Source organism: Setaria viridis, chromosome 9 (genome assembly GCF_005286985.2).
Source record: "Setaria viridis chromosome 9, Setaria_viridis_v4.0, whole genome shotgun sequence".
Taxonomy (NCBI): domain Eukaryota; kingdom Viridiplantae; phylum Streptophyta; class Magnoliopsida; order Poales; family Poaceae; genus Setaria; species Setaria viridis.
In genome coordinates, this window is record NC_048271.2 from 7,122,326 (window position 1) to 7,134,534 (window position 12,209).

At 39.6% G+C, this 12,209-nt stretch overlaps 1 protein-coding gene across 1 annotated transcript; it reads left to right on the plus strand.

Moving 5' to 3' along the window:
• Positions 1 to 503: 503 nt before the first annotated feature.
• LOC117840116 (vacuolar sorting protein 39) lies at positions 504 to 12,156 on the plus strand. Its single transcript, XM_034720574.2, has 13 exons — positions 504 to 1,078; positions 2,054 to 2,265; positions 2,861 to 2,992; positions 3,077 to 3,220; positions 4,595 to 4,707; positions 5,540 to 5,960; positions 6,714 to 7,043; positions 7,883 to 8,104; positions 8,285 to 8,527; positions 8,627 to 9,055; positions 9,689 to 9,787; positions 10,753 to 10,969; positions 11,573 to 12,156. The coding sequence occupies exons 1-12, from the start codon at positions 631 to 633 to the stop codon at positions 10,951 to 10,953; spliced, it is 2,994 nt and encodes a 997-aa protein (XP_034576465.1). The 5' UTR covers positions 504 to 630; the 3' UTR covers positions 10,954 to 10,969; positions 11,573 to 12,156.
• The last annotated feature ends 53 nt before the right edge of the window (positions 12,157 to 12,209 follow it).

Consider the following 12,209-nt stretch of genomic DNA (forward strand, 5'->3'; position numbering starts at 1 on the left):
CATTATATTTAAAAAGCTAAGGTGCTGTTTGACGGTGTGCTGTTTGGCTCAAGGAATGGTAACGGTAATGGAAATGGAATCAGATTACCAGCGAAACAAGAACGGGACAGGTAATTGCAAGCTTTATTTGGTTGCACGATGTAACAATATCAGTTACCAGATGCTGCTGTGATCCGATTGCAGGGGACGATGGGGGGTATCAGGTTTGAATAAACCGTTATATGATTACACGGCAACTGATAACAGATCATATTGAACCAAACATATGTAAAGTAATGGGATACCTCTACGTAATCTGATTGACCAACCAAATGCTATCTAAATCCCTTCCAAATTTTGACTACAGTGAAACGAGCATCAGTTACGGCATCACATTCCCAAGAAGTATGGCTCCAGCCTGTTTACACATGCGTTTTGCGTATGTAGAGCCGTGGAGGACGTATATGCCCCGTATTCCATACGTATCGGTGTGTCGAACCGTATACGCCCGTTCTCTAGCCAACTCATAACACGATCTCGACCTCCAACCTCCGACTCAAAGCGCCCCCTCTTCCTTCCCTCGCCGACGCCAGCGGCGGCCATCTAGCACCACCGTGGGGGGTCCGCCCCCCCTGATCGCGGCCGCCGGCCATGGTGCACAGCGCGTACGATGCGGTCGAGCTGGTGGCCGGCGTTCCGGGCCGCATCGAGGCCGTGGCCTCCCACGCCGGGAAGCTCCTCGTCGCGGCCTCCGACTCCGAAGGCTTCCTCCGGGGCTCCGATTGCTCCCTGCGCATCTACTCCGCGCCGGGCTCCTCCACCGAAGGAGGCGGCGAGATCCGGCGGGATGGGCCGTACGCGCTCGAGCGGCACGAGCAGCGGTTCTGGCGGCGCCCGCCCTTGGCCATGGAGGTCAGCGCCAGCCGCGACCTCCTGCTCTCGCTCTCCGAGTGGGTCGCGCTTCACCGCCTCCCTGGGCTCGAGACCGTCGCCGTCGTCTCTAACAAGACAAAGGGTGCCAACGTCTTTGCTTGGGACGACCGGCGGGGCCTCCTTGCGGTCGGTCGGCAGAAGCGCCTCACCGTCTTCCGCCTCGACAGTGAGAATTCAGTTCCACCGGCTATTTGCTTGTTATGATTCTAGCGTTTTTCCTTTTCGCCACGGGGTTGACCATGTGATCGATTTGGGTTTGGTAGCACTCGAATTGGATGACTGAAAATGGGAATATTTTGGGGTTGTGAAGTGCGATGTCAGATCAACTGTGTTTGGTTTATAAGATGTAAAATTGGCATATAACTGAGTAGCTGCAGTTTTAGTGATGCAACATTGAAGCAAATCACTTTGTGAATCTGTTTAAATTGGAAGCCTGTAGTGAAGAGTTTTGAACTTCACACTGGTCGGTCATTTTTTTTCTTTAGGAATGGGCTCCCACCGTTTTTAAATGCATGATGTTTAGGACAAGCTAATTAGTTCAGTCATATATCTTGTCAGTAACTCTTTTTGCATGCCCACTTGCTGTGCCAATTTTACATTACAACCCTGAAACACTATTGTTCAGATTCTATTTTTTTAGTGGGATTGGTATTATCTACGATTATCCTGATATAGTTATATAATAACCAACAGGTATGATTTCCTTGTTCCACCTTATTAACGTGTGCATAATAATCTTGAGACATCAGAATATATGTTTCATGGAAATCCATCTCTTTTAAAACATTTGTGTGGCAGGGAGCATTTCTGTTTGTATCTGCATTTGAAATCTAAGAAAGCTTCTGACTCTGTATTTTCTTGAAACTACCATTAGGAAATTAGTCTGTAAAAAAAATTGCTTGGCTTTGTCCCAATGCAGGTAGATAACAATACGTATGTTTGTTTACCGACATTCGGTTCATCAATATAAGAATAGAGGCTGCCTTGTGCCTGTAAATGCTGGTTCCACATGGTAGCTGTTGATGGATTTATGTAATCTTGTATAGCAATTATAAAGAAAAAGATAAGAATTGTTCTTGACCATGAGAATTGTTTATTGCAGTGATATCACTGTGAATGGTTCTCTATTTCTGTTTCTCAGGTGGGCGAGAATTTGTTGAAGTGAAGGAATTTGGAGTACCAGATATTTTGAAATCAATGGCCTGGTGTGGTGACAACATATGTCTTGGAATTAGAAGGGAATATATGATAATAAACAGCATGACCGGTGCACTAACAGAAGTGTTTTCTTCTGGGAGGATCGCTCCTCCTTTAGTTGTACCTCTTCCTACTGGGGAGCTGCTCCTTGGCAAGGTATAATACTTATTTTTTTTCGTGATGTTGTGTCTAATTTCTTTCCCATTTCATGAAAACATTAGCAGATCTTTTGGTTATGCTTTTTTCTGGTTAAAAAGTGACAACATTCTGTGCTTTACGGGAAGAATCGAGCAGCCGTTCTAAAAATGGTCTTATTTGGTCATGTAAATTTTAGTGCGTGGCACGTAGATTAATCATCTAAAAGGGTTGTGAGTGTGGGTGTTTATGACCCTTCCATTGTAATTTTTTTTTTATCCTATTAATGAAATGAAATGAAGCTCTCTACATTTTGGAGAAAAAAAAGGACATTTTCCACTTTCTAAGTTTTTGAGGACAGGAGAATCTTATCTTGTGAAACACTGAAATGTTCTATCAAAATTGATGGAAGACCCTTAGCTTTCATAAACCAATATGGCAATATAACAGCCGCTAGTTTTTAAGTGCAACAATGATACCGAATGAAATATTTTTTATATGAATGTCTCTTGAAGTTACCGAGATTCCAACACTTTATTAGCTTCTCAAAGAATTCCTTTGTTCTTTCTTATTTAGTTTTAGCTCATGTGTTGTATTACTTTCTATGTTTATATAGGATAACATTGGGGTATTCGTTGATCAAAATGGCAAACTTATTCAAGATGGCAGGATAATTTGGTCAGATACGCCGGCTTCTGTCGTTATACATAGACCATATGCTGTGGCACGCCTGCCACGGCATGTTGAGGTAAGTGATTATTATCTACTTATCTAGTATATTAAATGGTAAGAATAATATCGTGCTAATAATTTCAAGACCATACCATTTCAGATACGGTCTCTTAGAGCACCCAATGCATTGGTTCAGACACTTCTGCTCCGTGATGTTCAAAAGCTTGTCCAGACTGACAACTGTATACTTGCTGCGCTATCTAACTCTGTTTATGGTTTCTTGCCTGTTCCTATTGGTGCTCAGGTATTCTACTTCAGTTTATTAATTATGATGACTGCTGGTGGCATTATTTGAGCCCGTGCCATATTTGTCATTTTGTCCATCTCTAGCTAAATACAATAATGCTTTAACCATTAAGGATGTTAAGATCTGACAGCAGTTGAGCTTGTGTGGGATAATAGATTGATTAGGGTATACATGGATACAAGTATATATAGGCAACATGAAAGGGCCTCTAGCTTAGTGGTTAGAGCACCTGAGTAGCATCCAACAGGTCTGGATTCGACTCCCTGTGGGAGCAAATTAAACAGACTTGGAATAAAAAATTAAAAAATAGGTAGGGACGATGGACTTCCCCTGCTGACTTCGGTCAAAAAAAGTATATATAGGCCTCTCTGAGAGAGGTTTATAGAATCATAATCGATTAGGGGATAACCTGCCTATCCGAACCAACTGGGCACAGCTGGAGGCTGGCACTGGTCCTGGCGTGATGCACACCGGGGACCCTACACGCACATATCTAACTAGATCAGGTGCAATATGAGAGACCTTTGCATGTTTAACAGATGTAGCACATGGTGCTTTTTATCATGCTTTGTTCTGGTTTGACCTTTCCTCTCATTTCTTTTGAGAACGTTCATGTTGCAATTCTATTTGTAGAACAAGTTTGTCGTGCCACTAATAATAAGTATTTTAAGAACATTGTTTAGATCAATTAATGATTAAAGATGCATTATATAATCAAACCTGACATAGCGTTTTTTAGTTAAATATGACGTGAAAGATTGAACAAGCAATGTTAAGTGAGTGATGTTTGATAGAGGCTACTGAGTTTCATATTCCAGTTTTAATCAGTATGATGTTGAATCTATGGATGGTAAGTGTGCCCTTTAGACTTTTGACACCCAGACCTTATGTGCAAAGCTCAGCCATGCTCATCATTGATCCAGAAAGTGCACTGTTTCACCGATGAAGTTCTATAGATCCATAATTTGAGGAAACCTGTTTTTCCCTTGTTACTTGACAGATCTTGATTGCTTAGATACAAGAGAAATAAGTCTGTCTCCTATTATTAACTGCAAATTTCTGAATAATTTACAGCAAAAGTTGTAAGTAGAATCGATTTAATTATTCTAACTGTTTATATTATTCAAAAAAGGACCAATTGCATCATCTGTAAAACCATAGCAAGTATCTATGTTTATACCCCTTTTTCTGTTCATAGGCCGTCTCAAATTTTATTCAGTAGATTATGGTGTGTTGAGGGCTTGAGGCCTTATACATTTATAAGGAATGCCTGAAAATTTCATGTAACTCTTAAATTATCCGTCTCGGTTTTCTGTGGTTGTTTGCAGCGTTTGTTCTTACATTTATGCCTTTTACATATTTGCTCTACAGATAGTGCAATTGACCGCTTCTGGAGAATTTGAGGAGGCACTAGCGTTGTGTAAGCTACTTCCACCAGAGGATTCAAATTTACGAGCTGCAAAGGAAAGCTCAATACACATAAGGTATTTTCAGATTTTCCAGTTGAAAAGAAACGCTGCAATAATACTTATCTGGAATCTAATGTTTGAATTGTCCAGTAGAAAAAGAAAGGCCACAACAATTCTATATTTTTGTCGCTACATAATATGAGTTGTTTTGTACGCCTTTTCTCTTTAGTCAAGCTGCTCCAAGCACTTTCCATGAACACGCGATCGATATGTGGAACTCAATAAATGAATCCGTATTTTTTCCTTTACACTTCTAATAACCTTATTATCTCTCTGGACATTATGTGTCTCACTGACTGATTACTATAGAACAATATGTTTTTTTAGGGGTGCCCATGTTTTGTGTAATAAAAACTGTTCTGAAAGAGTTGACGTACTCATGTACACCTAGATAGTTACACAGAAGTTCATTTTAGTGTATACATATTAGAAGTTTGACTAATATAGATGTGCTTAGATTGAAAGTTCTTCTCGTCCTCAGAAGAAAAATATGGCCGAAGCTTTTGGTCAACATAAATTCTCAAATTTGTCACACATGGCAAAGAACCACCTGATAAGGTTTTCACCATAGCGATATATATTCTGTAGACTATTCCAAATCAAAGTAAACAAATTATGAATGATGGTTGAAAAATTAAAATGTGGTCTCTTTCAAAGGGGTTTTCTTGTTAATTTCAGCAACCCTTTCGCCACATTTTGATTGGTCCAGTATTGAGTCTAGAATTGAAGTATGTGAACAGAGCCTTCTACATTGATGCTTGAAGCCAATTTCACATTCTCTTGATATTATTCTTTGGTTCTATTAACATAAATAATGACACCTTATCCTTTTTATTTTGTGAATTAGATATGGACACTTTTTGTTTGATAGTGGGAGCTATGAGGAGGCAATGGAACAGTTTTCGGATTCACATGTGGACATTACTTATGTGTTATCGCTGTACCCATCTATTGTTCTGCCTCAAACACATATTATAGGTGAACATGACAAGCTGCTGGACATGCCCGAATTAGCAAGGGAATCATCTGATGTGACAGATGAGATGGAATCATACTCTTTACAGCTCCATGAATCAGATGATAAATCTCCATTGGAGGTAAAGAAAATGAGTCACAATGCTCTAGTTGCCCTTGTCAAGTATTTGCAGAAGAAAAGAAGTGGGATAATTGAGAGAGCAACGGCTGAAGTAACAGAGGAAGTGGTCTCTGGAGCTGTGCACCACAGCTTAATATTGTCTGAGCCATATAAACCAAAGAAGCCGAACAAGGTAGCCACTTGTCAAGTTCTTTTTTGGTCTTGCTGCGAGTCTTCTAACTAGCAGTAAATAGTGACGTGGAAAATTGCTTGCATCATTAACTAGGAGCTGATTTTTGTCTTTCTAAAGAAGTAAATTATAAAGTTTTATATCCCATTGCATGTTTATTTGAGATTGAAAGATTCTTGACATTAGAATTAGTCCGAATCCATATTGGCTTTAACACTATTTGTTTATTGCTCTTGGTACTATAAGCTTCCTTTTCTACCACCAGATCCATTTTAGGATCCCTGGGCAGAGTAAAGTATTTCTTTTCTTTTTTTAGAAAAAATAAAGGGGCTAGAAGTTCCATTCCTTGGGCACATGGCAGGTGTCTAGATTGACTTATCAAACTCTACGGGTGATTAGATGTCTTAGGTCAGTGTAAATTTAGAATGGAACCAGTTAAGCACATTTCTGTTTATCCATTAGCTAAATTGGGAGACTTATAAGTATCATGAGAACATGATAAACCGAGCCAAACTGGGTCAATTCCAATTCAATTATCATGGGCACTTGCTTGGTTTGTAATAAATTGCATTCTGGTAGCAAGGACAATACAGCTGTAGATTTCTTGTCAGGAATCAGGATACTACATCCAAACTCTTCTGGGTTGTGTATGCTGGTGCCTTTTCAATTGTACAGATGATTGCAAATTTAATAAAAATATCTGTTAATTACCAATCAATGTGATCCGTAATAGTTGTACTTTATTGTTGTTTTCAGAAACGAGCTCAGACACATACTAGCTCTATTGCTAGAGAAATGGCAACTGTACTGGATACTTCTTTGCTTCAAGCCCTTCTTCTTACTGGGCAGTCATCAGGGGCAATAGAATTGCTGAAAGGACTCAATTATTGCGACCTGAAGATATGCGAAGAGTTTTTGAAGGAGAGGAGCGAATATATGGTGTTACTCGAACTCTATAAAAGCAATGAAATGCACCGCGAAGCTCTCCAACTGCTCAATCAGTTAGTTGAAGAATCAAAATCTGAGATGGAGAATACAGATTTTAACAAAAAATTTAACCCTCAAATGATCATCGAATATCTCAGGGTATCATTTGTTTTTCCTTTGCTATGATTTAATTGATATCGCTTGTGTCACATATATAAACCTATGAGAAATATACAGTTTCAGCCGAAATCTTATATGCCTTGTTACATGCTGTTCTATTAACAACTGTATCTACAAGCTAGATGGAGTCATGCATAAATATTCTGCTATTTTGGTATGTTATTACTCATCTGTTATTGCTGTGTTTGTCCATCACACTATACGTACTAAACAAGGAAGTTTGAGTCCCAAGAAAAAAAACAATGTGAAATGACCATCCGTGCCCCTATGGAATAAAACGATATGACTACTCTTCTTTCAAAGCACTTGATAGTGGGCAGGGAGTGTAAAAATTGTAATAAGGTTTTGATATCCTCAATGGAGAAACATATCCTACCAAGGCCATGGATAAACATAGCGAGTAGCATATTAGACGCAAATGCACTGATAAAATAATAATTCAAAGTGCAATCCATATTTACTAGTTGAACTCACATACTTTTGTGTGGTTATATTCTACTGCATGATGACTCTTAGATTAGTAGGCTGAGAAGTTTATGTGCTTGAAGTTTTGTTTCGTATGTGGTACGATCAGATATAATCGCTTATTTCTTATTGCTTATTTTAATATGCTATCATGTCTTTGTATGCTTTTGTTGTCCTCCAAGAATTGCTCGTTACAGCAAAACTCGTTGCACACTGATGTTTTTTATTTGTATTGTTTGATATGTTTTCTCAAGGTTATCATTTGGATCTTTGCCTTAATATGTTGAGATCATTATGCTTTATACCACGTATGCTTTTATATGGTTGATTTGAGATTGCATTTTCATTTGCAGCCCCTTTGCAGATCAGATCCAATGCTGGTTTTAGAATCTTCCTTGTACGTCCTTGAACGCAATCCATCTGAAACTATTGAGCTCTTTTTGTCTGAAAATGTTCCAGCAGATTTGGTAAATTCATATCTGAAGCAACATGCTCCAAATTTGCAGTCAACATACTTAGAATTAATGCTCTCAATGAGTGAAACTGGGATCAATCCTAACTTGCAAAATGAGCTGGTATGTACACTTTCAATCGTTATTGCATTACTGTATGGAAAATTTCATGCATGATCAATTCATTTCCCTCTGCTCAGATGATTTTTTCCCTTAATCTTTGAACATTTTTTCCCTTAATTTTCGAACATTCTAGTTCATGGACTTAATAATGTTCTGACGTTTGAATCTTCTGATCTGAAGGTGCAACTGTACCTTTCTGAAGTTCTTGACTGGTATAAGCTTCTGAAGGAAGAGGAAAGCTGGACAGAGAAAACATATTCCCCAACACGGAAGAAGTTAATATCTACATTAGAGAGTAATTCAGGTTACAATACAGACTTACTCCTAAAGCGCCTTCCCCAGGATGCTCTTTTCGAGGAGCGTGCCATATTGTATGGGAAAATGAATCAGCACCTCCGTGCACTCTCTCTGTATGTTCACAAGGTACCATTGCTTTTTGTGCACCCTGATCCATTGACATTATTGTGTTCTGGTTAAATATTAGATTTTAGGTTACCCAGAATATCTTGTGTACCACTGCAGCTCCAAATGCCAGAGCGAGCAGTTGCATATTGTGACCGTGTTTACGAGGAAGGAGCGCAACAACCATCCAAGTCAAATATCTATTTTAATCTTCTACAAATTTATCTGAATCCAAGAAAAGCTGAAAAGGAATTTGAACAGAAAATTATTCCAGTAACATCACAATACCCTGGAATCCAAAAGTCTAGTTCTACTACTAAGTTCAGAGGGGGTCGCACAGGTAAAAAGGTCGTTGAGATTGAAGGGGCTGATGACATACGCTTTAGCCCCAGTGGGACAGATAGTGGCCGAAGTGATGGTGATGGAGATGATGCAAGTGAGGGAGGCCCTATAATGTTGAATGAAGCACTGGAACTGTTAAGCCAACGGTGGGACAGAATAAATGGTGCTCAGGCTCTTAGGCTGTTACCAAGAGACACTAAACTCCAGGTAAAATTTTTTGTATAGTACTATAGTGTGAAAGATATCTTTTGATCATGCTTAGAATAAATGTGGAAGTTCATAATTAACTATTTGCCATCGAATAATTTTTTTACTTCATGCCACCTGAATTTTGAATTGTTTCACTCCATCCTGGTGTGAAAACATTTGGAATCCTGGTGTTACGGTTGAACCGTGTATGTGTTAATGCCGCTGACTATGCATCATAAGTTAATGCACTTATGTGAACTGAGAGATAGTAGCGAGGATATTAGACCTACCCAAAATATGTGTCAGCATATTGTGCAGGCAGGGTTAAACTAGGATTTCTTGTACTTTCTGTGTGTAGGAATGGACAAGCAATTACATGCATCTGTTTTGAAGTTTAATAAGGAAGATGTCTTGATATGGTATTCTTCTAATTTTTGCATATACAGCATAACTCTGTCGGTTGATTTTTCTCTGGTATCATCCTGGCTCTTGAAAGAGGGCATATTTATGCCTTTTTAGACAAGAACACAATTATGCAGTTTCTGATGCTTTTCCAGTGTTGATTGCTTCAGCTGTTAAATTTCACATCTTTCAGAGTGTACCTTGCCAAGGCTTCTCAAGGTTCTAATTATCTGATTTGAACACTTGCAGGATCTCGTATCATTTCTTGAGCCACTATTGCGGAACTCTAGTGAACATCTACGCAATTATTTGGTTATCAAAAACTTGATTTCCCGTGCAAATTTGCAGGTTAGCTTGACATTTTGTTGTACCATTTTTCACCCCTGTTAAGGTGGTCTAGCTATATGCCTATGTGCTATAAAAGATGCTGGCCTTTGAGATTCTTCTAGAGCAATGCTGCTTATTTTTGGAGTTAACTTAGATTGCTGTGCGGATTTGCCCCTTTATGTAAACCTCTGTCAAGGCCTCAAGGGGCTGGTTGGTAGGGGGGGGGGGGGGGACTGCGGAGGTTTTTTAACTGAAGGTGGTCGTAGGGCAAGGGATTGTGAATCTTCAGTGACCTGTTGTCGCCAACCAAGGAGGAGGAGGTGGGGTTGCAGTGCAGGAAGAGGAGGTGTAGTATAGCAGTAGGCAGAGGGGCAGCAGTGAGGGAATTCCTCTATTCCTTGCTTGATCCAAATTTGGTTACATCCCTCTGGTTTTATACCAACTTGATTTGACCCCTAACATGACTAAGGATGGAATCCTTATAGATTGGATCCATCTTACAACTCAATCTCTAATTCTATCTTAACTTTTCCTATACCAAACCGAACTCCAAATATTCCTAAACGATGATTCCTAAGATGCTATGCCGCTGGGCCAGGGCGTGGATGATGAAAGGAAGGGGTGCAGCCACCTCTAGGGTGCACACCCCTGTTTGGTCGGTGCGGCCAGGGCAGCCGTGGCCCAGGTGTGCCCTGCTGCTGCTGCTGGATCGGCTGGCCTGAGCCTTCCAGAATTTAGTAACATAATGATAACATTAGTCATTTTGTGCACATGTAAACAGAAAATGCTAATTTACATGTACCCATCATGTGTTCTATCTATCTCATCATGTATACCATCTGTCTCATCATATATACCATAGCAGAGTATTACATCTACATGCTTATTTATGACAACAGTTCTTTAGTAACTGTTATCATTTATCAATTAGATTTGTTGTGTGGCACAATTAATCTTCTTTTCTCATTATATTCCTGATGTGTCAGGTAAAGGAGGATCTGTACAAACGGCGTCAAGCTGTTGTCAAGATTGATGGAAATAGCATGTGTTCTCTTTGCCATAAGCGCATTGCAAATAGTGCTTTTGCAATTTATCCAAATGGACAGACATTGGTGCATTTTGTCTGCTTTAGAGAATCACAGCAAATTAAGGCTGTTAGAGGAGCAAACTCAGTGAAACGTCGCTAATATGGCCATGATGCAGGTATACAATTGAACTGCTCATTGACATATCACTACTTAATTGTGTACTAGTATGATGGATTGATGGATGGCTAACCACCTGACTCGCTGATTATTTTGCCATGAGTTGAACACAATAGCTGTTTGCCCTTACGGTTGTAAGGTCTGGATCATCATAAGTTTCCTCGTATACCAACCAGCATCCTGTTGTATTGCCATGAAAGTTTTGTCACTGTGATGGGTTTGAATATGGTATTATCTCATTGCCTGACTATTCACTATCTCATCACTGAGAATGGTAAAGTTACATCCATAATCCTATTCTGGGTTGGTTGCACTAAGGCCTTGTCTATAATCTCGTGCTGTGAGCTTTCCAGTTGACAATGCTATCGTTGTTATTAATTTCTGCAGTTTAACACTGCAATCTGACACAAATGAGCTTCACTGGTTTGGCGATATATACAAATGGTTCATTTTCTTTGCGCGAATTGTAATGCAGCATTAAATTTCTCCTGTAACAATTATTCCTAAACTAGCTAGGATAATTGCAATCCATCCATTCATAACGTTTTGTCTATCTATTGCAAACCTTTACAGTTCAAATATTCACACTAAATCGATACAGGTCAGAGCGTCAATCATCAGGAATTCATGTTACGCACCTGGGCAAGAGCAACCTAACAAGCTTAGCAGAATTTGATTATGCTTGGAGAAAGCTGTTCTGAATGTGGCTGCCTACTCTCCAGCTATGCCAATATGCTTTGCTTAAGATACAGTGATAACATAACATGATGCCTTTGGTCAAATCTGCTGTCCTCTCTGCCAAATCAGATTTCGTTGATTCCCCCTTAGGGAATTCCTAATTCCCAATTCCCTTTGTTGTTCTCCGCTGGATTTTAGTGGACCGCTTCAGAAGTTTTTACTGGAGTGCTCTTCACTCTCTTCAGAGCCTGACTGCCTGAGTGTATGTATCGTGCGTGTGCCCGCTCGCTCTCCTATGTTTTCAGCTGAGAGAGCTTTTCTTTTTGGTTTCTATTTGTGTAATGTACATGAGTACATGATACTGTAAAGTTTCAGTCAGCAGATGGCCGGGATTATAGAGTGTTTCAACGTGTGTTCGAATGTTATGTAAATAGAGTCCGGCATCTTATCTTTTTGTTTGTACACTCACTCTCTTTTCTTGAAGGGTTGTATACTTTCATTTTTCAATGCTTGCAATATGTGTGCTATAGAACATTCCACATTCGCAAAAGAAACTAAGG

Bases quoted from the DNA above. Each gene is read 5' to 3' on its own strand.
- LOC117840116 (XM_034720574.2), top strand. From the start codon at position 631: ATGGTGCACAGCGCGTACGATGCGGTCGAGCTGGTGGCCGGCGTTCCG. The intron at 1,079-2,053 runs GTGAGAATTCAG...TCTGTTTCTCAG, and splicing joins CACCGTCTTCCGCCTCGACA to GTGGGCGAGAATTTGTTGAA. The intron at 9,788-10,752 runs GTTAGCTTGACA...CTGATGTGTCAG, and splicing joins TTTCCCGTGCAAATTTGCAG to GTAAAGGAGGATCTGTACAA.